The sequence below is a fragment of the Microtus oregoni genome, unplaced genomic scaffold (assembly GCF_018167655.1).
Source record: "Microtus oregoni isolate MIOR12 unplaced genomic scaffold, Mior012 000016F_ref0000370, whole genome shotgun sequence".
In the NCBI taxonomy this organism is placed as follows: Eukaryota; Metazoa; Chordata; class Mammalia; order Rodentia; family Cricetidae; genus Microtus; species Microtus oregoni.
In genome coordinates this window covers 39,138,127-39,158,049 of record NW_024543075.1, presented here as the reverse complement: position 1 = coordinate 39,158,049, position 19,923 = coordinate 39,138,127, and the positions used below count along the sequence as shown (strand labels likewise).

At 38.1% G+C, this 19,923-nt stretch overlaps 1 protein-coding gene and 2 pseudogenes across 1 annotated transcript; 1 reads left to right on the top strand and 2 right to left on the bottom strand.

The window, feature by feature from the left end:
* The first annotated feature begins 3,433 nt into the window (after window positions 1-3,433).
* LOC121458173 lies at window positions 3,434-3,502 on the top strand (annotated as a pseudogene).
* Window positions 3,503-4,838: 1,336 nt separating this feature from the next.
* On the bottom strand, window positions 4,839-10,470 carry LOC121457377 (interferon-induced very large GTPase 1-like). Its single transcript, XM_041666049.1, has one exon. The coding sequence runs from the start codon at window positions 10,468-10,470 to the stop codon at window positions 5,239-5,241; it is 5,232 nt and encodes a 1,743-aa protein (XP_041521983.1). The 3' UTR covers window positions 4,839-5,238.
* A 7,937-nt stretch (window positions 10,471-18,407) lies between these two features.
* Window positions 18,408-19,404, bottom strand: LOC121458127 (annotated as a pseudogene).
* Between the last annotated feature and the right edge of the window lie 519 nt (window positions 19,405-19,923).

Genomic DNA, 19,923 nt, shown 5'->3' with positions numbered 1-19,923 from the left:
TGTGTGAATTCTTATCTCTCCTTCACAATGAAAGCATCAAAAGTAATTTCACCAAATTCTTCAGTATATACAGCACACAACAATAACATTTATTGACCAAAAGTAAGATTGTCTCCAAATACAATTCTGTAATATCTTCTTATTCCTCAAAATTACTTGGGAACCTCCCTCATCCCCTGGAACTTATGTTTTCTGTCTGTGGTGACATGTAGGCTTACCTTACAGATGCCTTGATTTAGTGAAAGCTGACATTCGCTGATAACAAGATCATTATCATTACTCTGAGACAAAGACATGTTGCAGTAAATCTGTGCTTACTAATGCATTCATTTCAGTTTACGGTATTTTGGGAAGGATAAGACATTTTGTTTCAGTAGTGAAGGAAATTTTTATGTTAATTAAAAAAAGGAAGGTGGAGTTGGGGATGTTCTGAGAGTGAATGGCCTAACTGGTCTCATGGAATATGTGGCCAGTGTTTGAGCAGGGGGTGTCTGCCTGAATTCAAAATGTGGGATTTTTAAATAAAAGCAAAAACTAAAAGAAGAAGGTAATGACTCACAAGAAAGTCTAGCATTCTTGACGACCTTGGCTTGATCTCCAGTGTCTTTCTATTAGTTGAGTACGTTCCTTAAGTATATTGGTTTCTTTTAGCAGTTATTATAAATGATTACAAGCAGTAGCCCAAAAGAATAAAAAAAAACGTATTACTCTCAGGTGAAGTTACAAATTCAACTCAAAAATTATTTTTAATAATTCCTTGAGAATTTAAGATAATATACTTTGAACATAATATTAATCTCAATTTTTCACAGGTCATGTTCTCTGTCCTTAACTCCCAATTCAACTAAATTTGAGATGCTATCTTCTCTTCCTGTTTCTCTTCCTCTTCATTCTACTTCTTTTTTTTTCTAACATTGAGTCAAGTTTGGGTTGTCTACTTACTGGTGGGAGTGGGACCTGAACTGGAGTTAGTTTCCCACTCCCAGATGCTATCATATGACAGTGGTACTTCAGCTAATAACTCTTTCTGCTATCCTGTAATTTTGTCTGGTTAGAACTAGTATAAGATTCACACTTTTCCCAAATTTATCGGACATGATTTTTCTTATCTCAGGGAACCCATCTGTTTATTTTGAGTTATGAATATTTTTATAAACTGTATTACCCCCCAGGTTCCTCTTCCTCCTCGTCCTCCTCTGCTTCTTCTTCTTCATCATCATCTTCTTCTTCTCTTCTCCTCCTCCTCCTCCTCCTTCTTCTTCTTCTTCTTTTCCTTCCTCTTCTTCCTCTTACTCTCACCTTCCAAGTTTAAAACCTGTTTGAAAAAGTCTGAACTTGTTTAATAAATTGGACTTAAAGAAGTTCTTCTGAATGTCTGAAGGGGATTTAAAACAATCCAGGTCCCATCCAACTTTAGCGCTGCGATAAGGGAATAGAGATATTAGGGCTCCAAGACAGGGCCTCCAAAATGGCAGTGCTGATGGAAATATTTTAGGGAGATTGTCCAACTCTCATCATGGTTTGGGCATGCTAAAACACTTGTTTTTTCCCCTGAAAAACAGGAACTGAAATTTTTCACAGAAAGCCTTTAAGTAACATCTGAGCACTCCTCAGTTCAGTAATCATATGTGAATGCTCTTGACCATGGCTAACCTGTCTCTTCTCTATGACCAAGTCCCCAGGCTAACCCACCTAGATATTCCACAATCAGAGTTCAGTGGACATGGAAAAGATATATTTAAATGAAGCTACATAAGTTCAGAAAGGCAAAAATAATATTACCCCTCTCATATGCAGATCTGACCTATAATATATACTTGTATCTATGTAAAGGTATGTAGCTTAAGTCTAAAGAAAGAAACTTTTGAAAAAGAATGGGATTAATCCAGGAAGTAACCTGAAAAATTGACAAATGAGCTAATCTGATAAAGGCAATTCCCAAATTGATATTCCTTCCTCCCATAAAATCCTAGTTTGTGTTATGTGGACAATATTTCACTAACACAACCTAACAGTCCGAATCCCATAGATGAAAAACCAGAAAATACATTTCAATTAGCATGCATAAGAGAATACTTTCTGAACAAGGACTCTGGTATCACAGACATTAAGACCACAATTGACTAATTGGACCTCATGAGACTAAAGAGCAAAGAATATGATCATGACAATAAAGAAAAAGAACGAAAAAAAAAACTTTACCAGCTTTACTTATGACAGAGGGTTATTGTCTAGAATATATAAAACACCAAAAAACTGAAGACCAAGAAATCATCTCCATTACAGAATAGGGTATAGAACTAAACTCAAATAGTAATATATAGTCTACAGTGTTCAATGTCCTTCACCCTCAGTGAAATGCAAAGTAAAACTACTTCAGATTTCCTTGTAAAATAGTCAGAAATTCCAAAGTCAAGAATACAAACTACAAGAAATTCTTGTGAGTATTTGAGGAAAGGGGATCACTTCTTCACTGTGGGATGGAGTGCAAACTATTACAGCCAATATGGGAACCAATGTAAAGCTTTCTCATAAAGAGAAAAATAGAAGTGCCCAGGTCCCCAAGGTGTTAGTATATCCGAGACATAAGATATTTGCCAAGGGAAGTACAAATATTAGAATAAGCATAATTAAGAATTCTATGTTGTGGGGAGCAAAGCTGGAGAGCTGGAGTCATCAAAGTCCTTGAAGACTAAAGCATCAAATGCCAGACACAGAGCTGGATCCTGGATTTGGTATTTTCTCTGATTGATTTCTGTCTTGCATTGTTTTACTCTTTCCTTACTATATCTCCATCCCCATATTTCAAAAAAAATAGGAAGGTCTATTTTCTACTGTTTGGGGGAAGATGTAATTCTTTCTAAAATCTGTTTACTTTTAGTCATTGTTCAGGTGGTCGCAGTGAAGAGTTATCTTTATGTCTGAGAATTGACTTTGGATTTTAGAGTTTTGATTAATGTTGATACATTAAACTCGTTTAATTTATGTCAAGAATTGAAAACTAACTGGTTATAATTAGGTAACAGTACACATTGCTGACTAAAATACCTGACAAATTCAACTGAAAGAAGAAGAGTTCCAGCTCATGGTTTGACTTCAGAGTGAGAAAATTAGAGCTGCAGGAGCTAGATCCAAGTGATCTCATTACATTTCCAGTCAGTAAATGGAGAGCAGTGAATGCCCTGTGTTCAGGTCACTTCCTCCTTTTTCTTAAGCCCAGGAAATGGGGCTTACCAGTTAGGGAAGGTCCTCCCACCTCCAGGAATCTAATCAGTATTATCTCTTGATGGAGGAAGGTCATTGGCTAATAAAGGAACTGCCTTGGCCCATTTTATTGGTTAGAGGATAGGTGGGAGGAGTAGGCAGAACAGGACGCTGGGAGGAAGAGGAAGTGAGCTCAGTCTCAGCCTGCCCCCCCCCCTCTCTCTCTCTCTCGCTTCGGCAGCACATATACTAAAATTGGAACGATACAGAGAAGATTAGCATGGCCCCTGCGCAAAGAGAGAGAGAGAGAGAGAGAGAGAGAGAGAGAGAGAGAGAGAGAGGGGCAGGCTGAGACTGAGCTCACTTCCTCTTCCTCCCAGCGTCCTGTTCTGCCTACTCCTCCCACCTATCCTCTAACCAATAAAATGGGCCAAGGCAGTTCCTTTATTAGCCAATGACCTTCCTCCATCAATCTCTCAAGGCATAGACTAATATAATCTGAAAAAAAAAACCAAAAACTTTTGCTGGTATGTTCCTGGAGTCTTGTCTCCTAGGTGACTGTAGACAAAAATTCTGGTAAAAATACCATTGAGTTTGTTTTTTATTAGTCAAATACTCATGTGCATGGGACATGTACTGCAGTATAGATAATATACCTATGGGGTTTCATTGGTTGAAACTGATTTTTTCCTTTTCAGTGTGTATAAATTGCAGACAACTTATTTGAGGGTGGGACCCTGTGTTCACTTCTCCCTTTTAGTGCTGCAACAGTGTCTGGATTGAATTCATCAAGACATTGTGTGCATTGCTACAGTCTCCGTGAGTTCCTATGCACATCAGTCCTGTTATGCTTGCTCGTACTGTTTTCTTGAAGTTGTACATGACATCTAAATCTTCCAAACTTTCAGCCTCCTCTACTGTAAAGCTACCTGGGACATGAGGATGATTTGATGAAAACTTCCTATTTAGGACTGAGTGTTCCAAAGTCTCTCACTCTCTATATATTTTCTCACAGTGGGTTTCTGTATTAATTCCCATAGACTATAAGAAGAAACTTCTCTGATGTGTGTTGATCAATGCACTGATTTATTGATATAGCAATCATTTTAATGCTATGTTACTTTAGCAGAATTTTAGTAACAGGTTTCCCCTAGGTATGAGATCTATCTAATCTGAGGTTCTTGGCTACTTAAGCAGTATACATATAGGTTTCATTGTATGGAGTGGGCCATAAATCAAATCAGAAAGTGTCAGTTAATCCCACAATATATGTGCCAGTATTGAACAAGTTTATCTTGAAGGCAGGTAACTGTTGTTTTGGGGTTAGTAGTTGGGCAATGCTGTTTTTAAGTACTAATATTTTTGATTTGTTCTTTCTTTTTATAAAATGAACAGAAAAATGCCAAGACAGAAAGTATGAAAAGAGTAAAACCATGGTCAGAAAAATTGTTCTTGTTTATCTTTCCTTTATTGGATTGGTAATGATCATTGACATCATGGGTTTGTCCTGATCAAACCTGCTTAACTATTTTACAAAACAGAGGCTTCTTCAATTGTTCTGCTTTGGGATCCTCAATTCTCAAGGAAGATTGTTACATTAAAGTTGGCAAGGTTTCTTATAATTTAAAGAGGGGAAAATCGACTTAAAGGCTTTTCCTCAGACAAGTATTTTAAAGCCTTTTCCATCAGTGTATCTAGAGATCTGTGGCAGCCTGAAAGGCTAGAATATTTGTCTAATAACATAACTTTCCATGTGTATGCTATATGCTTAAAGAAACATTAAGAATATAAACTGTGAAGTAGACTATTGATAGGATATTGGTCTATACATATTTTCATATATATAGTACATTATATATGAAGCAGGAATAATAAACACATTGCAAAAATCTTCTTAGTAGAAAATCTTCTAATATGGAAATAGTAGCTTATTAATGGTTATTTTCTTGATTTATAAGGTATCTTGAATGTAGCTCCTAAATTGATATTAGGGTCCCTTGATTAATTTGAAATTTCTTTGGAACTACTAGTATTCTATTTGTGACTTTTTAAGTAATCGAGTACTTCTTGCTTTGTGATTTTGAACCATGAATCTGGTATTGTTCCTTTTTCAATAAACTTTTTGCCATATTTGTTTTCTAGCTCTGTTTTAAAGTGGCAGACAAACCATTTCCAGTATGACTGGGGAGATGAGTCTGGAGTGATGCTCCACCTGGCGTAGTTATCTCCTGCTTCTCGATATCTTTTGTATGAATATTGCAAGTCATTTACAAAAAAAGGATAATCACTTGCTACTAAACTAGTACAGAATTCAATGACAAAGTCCTCTGTTTTGTTCCATTTAGCTCCACGTACAGCCTGAGGACGGTGGAGTGACACACTGTGGTCTCCTTCGTGTTCAGGAATGGTGTTGGTACAAACTGCTTTACAGAAAGGACACTGTTTCCAGCAGCCACAGAGCTGAGCAGAGAGAATTTTCTCAATGTCAGGAACCATTTCATCTATGGGCTTACTTGAGCAGTCCTCTTTGACTTTCCTCAGTGCAGGATCCAAAGCTGCACTCATGGATTCTTTGAGAAACTCAGTGTCCTTTATCTCCAGGTGCTCTATGCTTATCAGGTCTCTTTTTGGAAAGATCACGTGGCTCCCTAGATGATCACAGAACAAATCCAACCAGCGAGAAGCAGTGCTGCTATCATCTTTAGTTACTTCTGTGGCATTTTGAACAGCAGAGAGGATGGTGTTCTTGATGTCCTCTAAACTTATTTTTAAAAATGTCTTTAATTTCTCACCTTTTTCTGAGCAGTACCTTATAATGTGCTCTGTAATGTATTCTCTAAAAAATGGTTCTGGATAATGAACATATTTCCAATACTTCTCAAAATTTTCTTCTTCTGCCAGAGAAATGAGAATGTGTTTCTCCAGGTTAGCCCTGTTTCCATTGAATGCAGGGCACATGGATTGCATATCCCCAGTTACTTTACTAACCATTTCCCTCCATACAGTGGCAGATATAGCAGGAGTAAGCTTAAGCCAAAGGAAGTCAACAATGGATGTGATGGAGGTGGTACCTTGGCAGTGCATCTTAAAACTCATGAAAAAATCCTCTTTCTTTCTCTTCATATAGTTCACAGGATCATTTGCCATCTTGAATGCCTCATGCATTTCCTTGAAAATCTTTGATGCTTTCTGGAATAAGCACAAGGATAAGTCAATGATGTAGTCTCTGGTTAATATGTAGTCCTCCTCCTGGGGAAGAGATTTCACTTCATTTTCTACTATCCTCAGGATTTCATGGAAATCATTCTGATTGTAACCACACTGTTGCTTCCAAATATTTTTGATTGTTTCATTAAATCTTAAATCAATATTAGAAGTAAAAATTTTAATAGATTCTTTATGTGAGGTTTCTAAACTCATGCGGATTAAGCCATGTCGTTTTTTCATTTGGATATGTTTGTCATAGTTTATTTCAAACATGTCTCCAGAGTCCCTTTTTAGTTTTTCTATAATATTTTTCTCTTTCTTGAAATGCTCCAGAAGGATATTTTCAGAATCCAAATCAATGTTAGGATCTGTCACAAGAGGAACACTTGGAGTCACATTGGAGATCCAATTTGTCCAAAGTTGATTGAATTTCTCATGTAACTCTTCATCACTGAATTCTTTACCCTTCACACTTAAAGCCAACTCTCGGCTCTTCTCTAACAGTTCATTTTCATATTGTGAAATTTGGTTATCTAGTCTTTCTTGGCTTTGTTTAAGATTGATAAGCTCATTGCTTTTCTTTCTGGTATCTAAAATAAGTGATTCGTTAAGCATTTGTAGCTTCTGCTCAAAATAAGTTTTCCACTGAATCAATATTTCACTCTCTGGATCTTCTTCAAAATACTTGTCAAACTCTTTCTTGATGGTTTCATATTTTCTGTGAAGTGGACCCTCTAGTGTATTGATTGTGATCGTCTTTATTTTTGAATTCTGAATCTGATTGTTCAACTGGTTCTGTAATTCCAGAACATAACTCCTCAACTCCCAGGTCCAGTGATTATACATAGTTTCCAGTTTGTTCATGGCTATGACTTCCTTAGTGTTTCTGAAATTGAAAATGAAATTTTCACTGACCAGGGCTTTCCACAAATCTTGAACTCGGAATTTTATATCTGAGATTTTCTTGATCCTTCCCCTGGATTCCTGCTGGGCAGTCTGAAGAATCACACTCTTCAATTCCTGGACATTGTAGCTATAATAAGGATTGGGAGAGGCCATTGGGGGATTGCCATCCCAGAGGTGAGCAAAGTAATAGACATGATTCTTAACATCAAATTTGATTACATCGCTGAAGCGGGTTATGTTTGAGCATTCTTCTAACTCAGCAACTAATGCGGTCATCTCATCCAGTCTCTGCTCCAGTCTCCTTCGTCCTTCCATAGTTTGGTCTTTAGCTGTAACTTCTCCCACATTCTGATGGACAAAGATACAACTTGGGGAGATTTTCACTTGTTTCATTCTGAGAAAAGCCTGGACAACTATTTGAAGGATATCCTGCATCTCTGCTGGATTCTCCCCAAATATATTGATCAGAGTCAAGTTTCCAAGACAAGTAACAAATGTTGCCAACTCATTGTCCCAATTCTGGGATTTGCTGTTGAGTTCTGGAGCCCGCAGTCCTTCTGTGTCTACAACGAGCAGAAAATCAAAGCCAAGTTCTTCTGTGAATGTCTCTTCCACCTTCAGGAGCTGCATGTAGGCCCCCTTGGTGCACCTGCCTGCACTGGCTGTGAACTGCAGCCCAAAGAGTGCATTCAGTAGGGTGGACTTCCCTGAGCTCTGTAGGCCAAGGATAGAGAGAACAAACAACCTTTTGTCTCCAACTTTCTCAGAGATCTTGTCAAAAACAGCTGCCACCCACTTTAGAGGCACATATGAAGCATCCCCATCCATCAGCTCAATGGGAAGACCAGCTACCATCAGGTCTGCAGCAATCTGGGGGAGGCAGAGAATAATGCTGTCTCTAGGGGAGGAAGTTTCTTCCAGAACTTCATAAATCTGGGCAACTTCTCGGAGTAGGTGCTCAATGCCAAATGTACAGTCATAAATCTCTTTGGTGATGGCTTCTATCTGATTCTGCTGGTCAATCAAGAAGTTGCTTTTACACTTTCTATGTCCTTCTGTTTGTTCTAATAACCACAAAGACCTTTGTTTCTCCTGTAATTTTTCTAAATGATCTTTAGTTAAGTTATGTAAAAGCAGATTCAACCAGGTCAAGATATACTCTTTGGAAGGAGTTTCTTCATTTTCTTGAAAAGTTTTAAGGAAAGAGCACATTACATCATTGAGAGGAAAGGCTTTTTCTAATTGTTGAAAGCGGATTTTTTGTTTCTCTCCCTCAATATCACTTTTATGTTGTTCAATACTCCGATTTCCTTTTTCTGTCAGATGATAGAGTTCTTTGTCCTTCTTACACCAAATATGCCAGAGATTTCCCTGAAGTGGTAGTAAGTTTTCTTTTATCTTTGATAATGTCTGTTTTGCTAGTAGGGCCGTTATAATCTCAGCCTTTTCTTTAGCTTTCTTGCAGTCTTTCTGGTCTTCATCAACCAGGAATCCTTGTTTTCGAGCCATCTGTGAACAATCTTCTAAGCTCAAAGAAGTATTAGAGTATTTTAATAAATGTTTTATGGCAGTTATGAGTTCTTCTCTTATTTCTGCCCCATTTCTATTCCTGATGCCAATTCTTACTCTTCTACCAGAATTATTGACCGAGACAATTTTTTTATTATCCAACAAACACAATAGAGGTATTGAGGACTCACTCAAGTGTCTGACAATATTCTGGTTTTCTTTATTGTCATCAGTAGATGACATGACCATCACAATGACAGAAGAGATATCCTGCAGGAAGCTGAGTTGTTGCCTATGGTCCTTGGCATCTCCATGAAGATTGGTGAAGGCCATACACCTATCAAATGTGTCCTCACCTTGACCCCCAGGACAGAACCAGGAGATCTCCACCACTCCCTCCATCAGGAGACAATATTTGCTGCTTTCTCTGCAGAACCTGTGAAAAAACACATCGTGTTTACCTTTACTGAGCAGAGAGTTCATGATCTGAGATTTGGAAGCAGAGAAGTCATTTCCAACTCTAATGAAAGACACAATGGGGGTAGAGACACAGCACATCTGCTGATTCCTGTGACTGTAGCTCTTGTCCTGTGCTGATTTACTTGACTCTTGCCAACTTCTCCTGATTTGTCTGAGAGACCAGAGAAAGAATTCCATCTGAGAGGTGTTTGGATTTGGCACCAAAAGGGGGAGTGCAAACTGACAAATGGAGAGTTTGGACAAAATGTATTGCCTGGCAAGATCATCTGCACAGTGGAAAATGGCCATCTGGATGTCCATTGGGTGAATGCGTGGCTGGGACTCTGTGTCCAGAGGATCAGTAGGTTCATCTCTGTCATCAGACAAGTCTTCGAATGGATCAAAAGTATCAGTTTCCTCATAGCAGGGATCTAAAGAACTATTGGTTTTTTCATTTTCAGCCTCTTTGAGGACCAGATGTCTGAACCCACAATCTAGCATCAGTAGCTTTTGTAGGAAATAGAAGGGAAGTTCCTGTTCAGATGCTGGTTTGGACTTGTGTACAGAACTCTTGCAGATCAAATGGAAGTCAGCTCTGCTCATCTTTTTTGGGTAGTGATGTTCTAGGCCTAGGCGTTGTAGTAAGCTTAAGAAAGATCCTTTTTCTATCATTTCTGCTTTGCTGTTTTCATTATGCTGCTGGTTACTAGTCTCTTTATTTTCATGGGTGAAGCACTGTGACTGTTCTTTTGCCTCATCCATCCAGCATTCTTCAGGGATCTCCATTGCTTGTCTCAGCTCTGCTTCTTTTTTCTTAACTTCTTTGTCTTCTCTGTGTTTCCCTTGTATTTGCAAGGCTGTCAGTTCCTGCAGTGCCTGTCCTGCCTGCTGCTGTCTGCTCTCTATCATCTCCCCTGCAGTCTCCTGGAACTCTGCAACACCGTTTGGATGTGAGATGTCAAGCAGCTTTTCCAGAGCCTTTTCCTCCCATGTGTGTTGTATCTGGGACTTCAGCTTCTGGAGCTCTCTTTCTCCTAAGTGTTGTAAGTCCAGGGCACTAGTCACACCCAGGTCTTTCTGAAGCTTAGGCAGCCAGTAGTCAACAGACAACCCCATGTTGGTCAGCTTCTCCTGGAGATCTAGCTGCCTTCTGCTCCTGGAATGAACGCGCTTCGTTGATGCCATGGCTCTGTGAAGAACAGATACTTATTTAATCTGTGTCCAAATGTAAGATATCTGATCCGTGTGACCCAAAGTGTAAGTCTTCTTAGGAGGCTTGTTATTGAAGATTTCTATGCTTTCTTTTAATTGTCTAATTTATGTTTACTTAGAATTTTTGTCCTGTTGTTTTCTGTTTACTGTACATAATTTATATGTCTAGCTGCCATTAAGAGCTTCAATATAATAGACTGGCTTCAGGTATTTCCTTCTGCATTGACTGAAGCCAGAATTACTAATGGTGAAATTTTTAATACATTAAGAGGTGACAACCAACTTTTTATTTGACAAAAAAATAATTTCCTTATCCTGATTAACATTTCTGTATTTGTTTCTATGAAAACTATGTTGACTGTTGTAATTTATATCTTCCTAAATACAAATGAAATTATGTAATATTGTGTTGGTCTCTTATCATTATAAATGAATTTCTGTTTTATGCTTGGTCACTTGCTTCTAACATTTCCTCTTGCCCTAGGATATTGTGTTAGAATCTTTTCTATTGATGTGATAAAACACAATGATCAAGGCAACTTAAAAAACAATGTCTAATTTTGGGCTTGTGATGTCACATGGTTAGAGTCTATCACCATTATGGCAGGGAGGATGATAATAGTCAGGAAGACATAATACTGGTACAGTAGATAAGAGTTCTTGTCTTAAGACAAAACCATAATAAAGAGAGAAAGGTAAGGAATGGCTGGGGTCTTTTAAAACCTCAAAGCTCATACCTAGTGACAAACCTTCAACAAGTCCACAACTACCAATTCTTCTCAAGAATTTCCACCACTAGCAGGACGGTGGTGGTGCACGCCATTAATCCCAGCACTCGGGAGGCAGAGGCAGGTGGATCTCTGTGAGTTCGAGGCCAGCCTGGTCTACAAGAGCTAGTTCCAGGACAGGAACCAAAAGCTGTGGAGAAACCCTGTATCAAAAAAATCAAAAAAAAAAAAAAGAATTTCCACCACTGTGGAACAAACATTCAAGTATCATTTTCATTCCAACCACTGTATTCTACTTCTAGCCCCCAATAAATGTATAATGCAAAATGCATTTCATCTAACTTCAAATGGTCTCATCATCTTCAATTCTCAACACTTTAAAAATCCAAGTTCAAAAGATTCTTCTGAGAGTAAAGACAATTTCTGAATTGTAACTCTGTAAAATCAAAAAGCAAATTGAGTGCTTCCAACTTCTAAGAGCAATAATTATAATTATCATTCCATAAAGGAGGAAAGGGGTATAGTGAGAGCATACTGGACCAATGCAAGACCAAAATACAGCAGGACACACTGCAAATTCCACAGCTGCATGTCTGACATCAAAGGGTAGACATTAGATGGCTTTATTTTTCTAGCTTCTCTGGCTACAACGAAGCTAGAGGTGGGGGAGAGACTGGAAGAAGAGGGAGAAAAAAAACTATGGACAGAGTGTAAAAGCAAATTAATCAATTAATATATCAGAAGCTACAGTATTGTACAATAAATGTACTGCTCACAGATTAATAAAGGAAGACCCACAAGTGTACAACTTATGGGGCATCTCGTTTTGCAGAGCCTGTGAGAAGACTTGACTTTTGGATAAATCGCTGTCAATTCTGTTAAATCTTGTGAAATCATAGTGATTCTCCCTTAAAAATGGGATTCGTTCCCAAAACAATGAGCTGTGTAACTTCTCCTGCAGGGGCAATGCAATGTCCTTTCCATTCTCCCACACCATGAGACCTTAAAGCCAAAACATTCACTCTTCATTCTAACAGTCAAATTTACAGAGATTCAATCCCACAAAATTACTTGCTAACAAACCATATAGAAATTTTTATAAAAGATAGGCACTGAGCAGATAGGCAGTATGCCCAGCCCTTACCAGACTGGCAGGTCTGGGTGTGGGTGAAGTCCAGGTTCAGGAATCTTTAGTAACTTTATCTAATGGTTTGTAATGTCAGATATTTACCCTTGGATGCTGGCTGTTTCCTGGGTGGTGTCACCTGTTCCAGAGTGCTGTTTTGTGACTGCCCTTTTTGTGACCTTAATATGCATATTATCATTGTCTTGGTCTATGGAATTTTTCAACTATGTTTGTAAAGACTAGAAACCTCATGGAGACACCCCTTGTTCTTCTCCCTGTTTCTTCTCAAGAAGGAATAAAGAGCATGTAGTGGTAACGTACAGGAGTTGATTTATTCTGTTTACCCTCAGATCCAATTATCCAGGTTTTGCCTGCCATTGTGAATCTTTCTGTACCCTGGGTGGTTTAATGGGATTAACCCCAAAATAAATCTTGATATTAATATTAAATATTCAGTGGGAAACTAAAAGAGTGAATGAATGCCAAGATAGAATAACAAAGCTTGTACACTAGATAGGTTTGAAAGTTTGGAACACATTGCAACATACTACAGGGCACCTCTGACAAACATATATTCAACACTATATCAATGAGGAAAAATTCAGAGTACTTACTTTAAAATCAGGGTTGAGACAAGGAAGTCCATTTTCTGACCTCTTAATCATACAGTCCTTAAGGTCTTAGGTAGATTATCTAGGAATCAGAAATAAACAAAGGTGAACAAATAAGGAAAAAAAATCCAATTACTACCATTTTAGGATGATGTGATCCTATACATTAGATATTCTAAAACTTCCATGATAAAACACTTTCATCACACTATTAGTATACAATATAAATAGTAAAAGTATCACGATGTTTCCAAATACCAATAATGAACTTGAAAAGAAAGAAATTGATAAAAAAATATTTCATTCACAATAAATGAATGAATAATAAAAATATGGAATAAAACTGTTTTACTGGCATTGGGACCCTACTTCTCACACTTGGTCATCTTAATACATGGGGTATCTTGATATGCCATGTGTTGTTGCTATCCGTGGAAGACTTGCCCTTTCCTGAACAGAAATGGAGGAGGAGTGGACTGGAGCTGAAAAGAGAGGGGAGAGGAGGGAGGAAATGGGAGGAAAAGAGGAAGGAGAAACTGTAGCTGGGTTGAAAAATGAATAAATAAATATATTAACAAAACCAAAAATATAAAATATATGTACTTTATGTTTTATTCTGTCAAAATAATTAAATCATTTGCTGGAAAATGGATGAATAAAGCCGGGCGATGGTGGTGCATGCCTTTAATCCCAGCACTCGGGAGGCAGAAGCAGGTGGATCTCTGTGAATTCGAGACCAGCCTGGTCTACAGAGCTAATTCCAGGACAGGCTCCAAAGCCACAGAGAAACCCTGTCTCAAAAAAAAAAAACAAAAAAAGAAAGAAAGAATCATATTAAATAAAATATACCAGGCTATGATAAATGCAACATTTGATTTCATTTTTTTATTGATTTTTATTGAGCTCTACATTTTTCTCCCTAATTCTCCCCTCCCCGCTTCAAACTTCCCCCAAGGTCTCCATGCTCCCAATTTACTCAGTAGATCTTCTCTTTCTCTACTTCCCATGTAGATTAGATCTATGCAAGTCTCTCTTAGTGTTCTCATTGTTGTCTATGTTCTCTGTGACTATGGTTTGTAGGCTGGCTTTCTTTGCTTTATGTTTAAAAACCATCTATGAGTAAGTACATGTGATAAATTGTGATAAATGTCTTTCTGTGTCTGGGTTACCTCACTCAAAATAATGTTTTCTAGCTGTTGTTATATTTTTCTGCAAAATTCAAGCTGTCGTTATTTTTTTTTCTGCTGTGCAGTACTCCATTGTGTAAATGTACCACATTTTCCTTATCCATTCTTCAGTCAAGGGGCATTTAGGTTGTTTCCAGGTTCTGGCTATGACAAACAATGCTGCAATGAACATAGTTGAGCATATGTTCTTGTGGCACCATTGTGTATCCTTTGAATATATACCCAAAAGTGCTATAACTGGGTCTTGAGGAAGGTCGTTTCCTAGTTTTCTGAGAAATTGCCACCCTGACATCCAAAGGGGATGTACTAGTTTGTATTCCTACCAGCAATGCAGAAGTGTTCCCTTTTCCCCACAATCCCTCCAGCGTAAGTTGTCATCAGAGTTTTGGATCTTGGCCATTCTTACAGGTTTAAGATGGAATCTCAGAGTTGTTTTGATTTGCATTTCTCTGATGACTAAGGCTATTGAACATTTTTCCTTAAGTGTCTTTCGGGCATTCCACTGTTGAAGGCTCTCTGTTTAGATCTGTACTCTATTTTTTATTGAATTATTTGTTCTTTTAATGATTAATTTCTTGAGTTCTTTGTATATTTTGGAGATTATACCTCCGTCTGATGTGGAGTTGTTGAAAATCTTTTTCCATTCTGCAGGTTGTCATTTTGTCTTGTTGATAGTGTCCTTTGCTTTGCAAAAGCTTTTCAGTTTCAGGATGTCCCATTTACTAATTGTTTCTCTCAGTGTCTGTGCTGCTTGGGTTATATCTAGGAAGTGGTCTTCTGTGCCAATGCATTCAAGTGTACGTCCCACTTTCTCTTATCTAAGGTTCAATGTGGCTGGCTTTATGTTGAGGTCTTTGATCCATTTGGACTTGAGTTTTGTGCATGGTGATAGATATGGGTCTATTTTCATTCTTCTAAAGGTTGATATCCAGTTATGCCAGCACCATTTATTATATATGCTTTCTTTTTTTTCCACTTGATATTTTTGCTTCTTTGTCAAAAATTTGGTGTTTGAAATAATATCTAGGGCTTCTATTAGGGTACATTAGTCCTCCTGTCTGTTTTTATGCCAATACCAGGCTGTTTTCAGTACTGTAGCTCTGTAGTAGAGTTTGAAGTCAGGGATTGTGATGCATCCAGAAGTATTTTATTGTACAGGATTGTTTTTGCTATCCTGGGTTTTTTATTTTTCATTTTCCATATGAAGTTGAGTACTGTTCTTTTGAGGTCTGTGAAGAATTTTGCTGGGATTTTGATGGGCTTTGTGTTCAATCTGTAGATTGCTTTTGTTAAGATTGCCATTTTTACTATGTTAATTCCGACTATCCAAGAGCATGGGAGATCTTTCCACTTTCTTGTGTCTTCTTCAATTTCTTTCTTCAAAGATATAATGTTCTTGTCATACAAGTCTTCCACTTCCTTGGTTAGAGATACTCTGAGATATTTTATGCTATTTGTGGCTATTATGAAGGGTGATGTTTCTCTGATTTCTTCCACAGCCCTTTAATCGTCTGTGTACAGGAGAGCTACTGATTTTTTTTTGAGTTAATCTTGTATCCTGCTACATTAATGAAAGTGTTTATGTGTTGTAGAAGTTCTTTGATAGAATTTTTGGGATCGCTTTTGTAAACTATGATATCATCAGCAAATAGTGAGAGTTTCACTTCTTCTTTTCCAATTTGTATCCTCTTGTTCTCCTTATGTTGTCTTATTGCTCAAGCTAGAACCTCAAAACTATATTGAATGGATACGGAGACAGTGGACAACCTTGTCTTGTTCCTGATTTCAGTGGGATCGCTGGCAGTTTCTCTCCATTTAGTTCGTGTACATTGCCCTTATTGTGTTTAGGTATGTTCCTTGTATTCCTGCTCTCTCCATGACCTTTATCATGAAGGGATGTTGTATTTTGTAGAAAACTTTTTTGGCATCTAATGAGGTGATCAAGTGGTTTTTGTTTTTCATTTTGTTTATATGGTGGATTACATTGAAAGATTTTTGTATGTTGAACCATCCCTGTATCTCTGGGATGAAGCCGACTTGATCATGGTGGATGATGGTTCTGATATTTTCTTGAATTCAATTTGCCAGTGTTTTATTTAGTACTTTTGCATCAATGTTCATGAGTGATATTTGTCTGCAAATTCTCCTTCTTAGTAATATCTTTTTGTGGTTTGGTTATCAGGGTAATTGTAGCATCATAAAAAGAGTTTGGAATTGTTCCTTTTGTTTCTATTGTGTAGAATAATTTGACAAGTATTATTATTAATTCTTCTTTGAAAGTCTTGTAGAATTTTGAGCTGAAACCATCTGGTCTTGGGCTTTTTTGGTTGTGAGAATTTTGATGACTGTTTCTATTTTTTTAGCAGTTATATGTCTGCTTAATTTGCATATCTGGTCTTTATTTAATTTTGGTAAATGAGATTTATCCAGAAAGTTGTCCTTTTCCTTTATGTTTTCCAATTTTGTGGAGTACAGGTTTTGGAAATATGACCTGATGATTCTCTGTATTTCCTCCATGTCTGTTGTTATGTCCCCCTTTCCATTTCTGATTTTAGATATTCTTCTCTGCCTTTTGGTTAGTTTGGATAAAGTTTCATTTATTTTGTTGATTTTCTTGAAGAACCAACTCTTTGTCTCATTGATTTTTTTATATTGTTTTCTTTGTTTCTATTTTGTTGATTTCAGCTCTCAATTTGAATATTTCCTGCTGTCTAGTTCTCTTAGATGAGTTTGCTTCTTTTGTTCTAAAGTTTTTAAATGTTCTGTTAATTCACTAGTGTGGGATTTTTCCAGCTTCTTTATGTAGGTATTTAGGGCTATGAACTTTCCACTTAACACTGCTTTCATTGTGCTGAGTAAGGTATATATTTGTATGTTTGGATGGAATATTCTGTAGATGTCTGTTAAGTCATTTGAATCATAACATCTGTTAGTTCTCTTATTTTCTCTGTTCATTTTTTGTCTGACTGACCTGTCCAGTGGTGAGGAGGAAGTGTTGAAGTCTCCCACTATTAGTGTGGGAAGTTTAATGTATGATTTAAGCCTTAGAAGTGTTTCTTTTACATGTGAGGGTGCCCTTGTATTTGGGGCATAGATGTTCAGTATTGAGATTTCCTCTGGATGGATTTTTCCTGTGATTAATATGAAATGACCTTCTTTGTCTCTTTTGACTGATTTTAATTTAGGTCTATTTTGTTAGATATTAGAATAACTACATCTGCTTGTTTCTTAGGTCCATTTGATTAGTATATTTTTCCCAACCCTTTACTCTGAGACAATGTCTGTCTTTGAGGTTGAGATGTGTTTCTTGAATGCAGAAGAAGGATGGATTCTATTTTTGTATCCAATCTGTTAGCCTTTGACTTTTTATAGGTGAGTTGAGTCCATTTACATTACGGGATATTACTGACCAGTGATTGCTATCTCCTGTTAATTTATTTTCATTGTTGGTGATGTTAATTTATGCGTTTTCCCCTTCTTTGGGGTTTGCTGCTATGAGATCATCAATTGTCTGTGTTTTTGTTGGTATAGCCAGCTTCCTTGGGTTTGCGTTTTCTTCTAGTTTTTGTGTAGTGCTGGGTTGGTGTCTAGGTATCGGTGAAATTTAGTTTTGTCATAGAATATCTTGTTTTGTCCTTCTATGGTGATTGAAAGTTTTGCTTGGTATAGTAGTCTGGGCTGACATCTATGGTCTTTTTATGTCTGCATAATGCTTGACCACAACCTTCTGGCTTTCATTATCTCCAATGAAAAGTCAGGTGTAATTCTGATAGGTCTGCTATGTTACTTGCCTTTTTTCTTTGCAGCTCTTAATGTTCTCCCTTTACTCTGTATGTTTAGTGTTTTGATTATTGTGTGGCAAAAAGACGTTTTATTTGGATCCAGTTTATTTCATGTTCTGTAAGCTTCACAGGCATATCTTTCTTTAGTTTGAGAAAGTTTTCTTCTATGATTTTGTTAAGTATATATTTTTTGCTTTTGAGTTGAACTCCTCCTTCTTTTATACCTATTATTCTTAGATTTGGCTTTTTCATGGTATCTCATATTTCCTGGATGTTTTGGGTTAAGCTTTTGTTGGATTTAATATTTGCTTTAACTGATGAGTCTATTTCCTGTATTTTACCTTCAGCACTTGAGAGTCTTCCATCTCTTGTACTCTGCTGTTCATGCTTGCAATTGTGGTTCCTGTTTGTTTTCTCATGATTTCTGTTTCTATAATTCCCTCGGTTGTGTTTGCTTTATTGTCTCTATTTCAGTTTTTAAACCTTGAATAGTGTCTTTCATATGTTTGATTTCTTTTTTTTTTAAACAAGGGGCATTTTATTAGAGTCCAGGGGTGTCAGCTTTGGGCAGCGACAGAGGGCAGCTTCACGTAGCTCTTCACTGGGGCCAGTGGCCGAATCTTTCGGCCAGCCCAGCCTCCCTTGCGTTGCCATAGCCCACTGTTAGGCCTCTTGCCCAGCCAGCGATTCCGTCCTGCCTTGCGGATGATCCGCTGGTTATGATTAACGTTGGAAACTCGGCCTACAGTTGCAATGCATGTCTCCAGCACCTGCATTTGCCTCTTCGAGGGCAGCTGGATAATGGCTGTTCCATTCACCTTCCGAAGCAGCACACCACACGTCCCTGCAGCTCGGATATACTGTGCTCCTCGGCCAGGCTCATTTTCCACATTGTTGAGGGTCCCCACAGGCAATGCCCCAAGAGGATACGCATTGCCCTCCTGAGCTGCCACTGCCATTCTGCCTATGTGGTTAGAGTTCAGGATTGTATCTCCTGCCTTCATGTTTTCTGTGGCAATGATCCAGCGTTTCCGGCTGCCCCCAGCTACCAGGGCTATGTCTGCAGACCTGCATGGATCGTAGCGGACGACGACAACCTTCTCCTCAAAGGGTTCTGGCTTGCTCTCTTTTCTCTGGCTGGAACCGCAGGAAGTCAATCATTCTGTAATTTTGTTTGTGGCCCCCACCAATACCATGTACTCGGATGCGGCCTGTATGGTCTCGACCCCCAGACTTCCTCATCTTCACAGGTTTGACTGTGTACTTGGTACGACTTTTCCAGGACACAAACTTGGCATTAAGATCCACAGATGTATGCACCGAGCGCTGAGAGGGCAATGACACGGCCGAGGGCTGCTGAAGGGCATTGCTCAGCGTCTGGGCAGCCGGGAGCAGAGTTGGATTCAGGGCGGTAATGACCAGGGATGCCAGGCTCAGAGAGCGCAGAGCACTAGTGAGCGCGCACAGGGCCATGGGGAGTCCTCGGAGTCCATATGATTGATTTCTTTTTCTTGGTTTCCTTTAAGGAATTTGCTGATGTCTTCTAATTTTTGTTTGTCTTTTCCTCCATTTCCTTAAGGGAATTTTTCATTTCCTCTTTAAGAGTTTCAAACATTCTCTTGAAGTTATTTTTTTAGTCATTTTCTTCTGCTTCTTCTATATTTGGTTGTTCAGGTCTTGCTGTTTTAAGGTCTTTAGGTTTTACTGGTGTTGTGTTGCTCATTGTGGTATTGCATGTGTTCTTACTTTTTCTACTCATCTTTTCCTCTAATAGATATGGTTGGGGTTGTCTGAGATTTTGTTGAATAATCTTCTAGGTGCCAAAGAATCCAAAGCTCAGATGATTGTGCCCTTGTGGTACAGTCAGTGCAACAGTTCTAGTTACCCTGTTGGTTATTTTGTGCTCCTGGAGGTAGCTCAGTGCTCCTGTGCTTTGTTTCGTTTACTTTGAGTTTGCTGTCTCAGGTCTACTTTGTCTAGGTTACTAGCTTT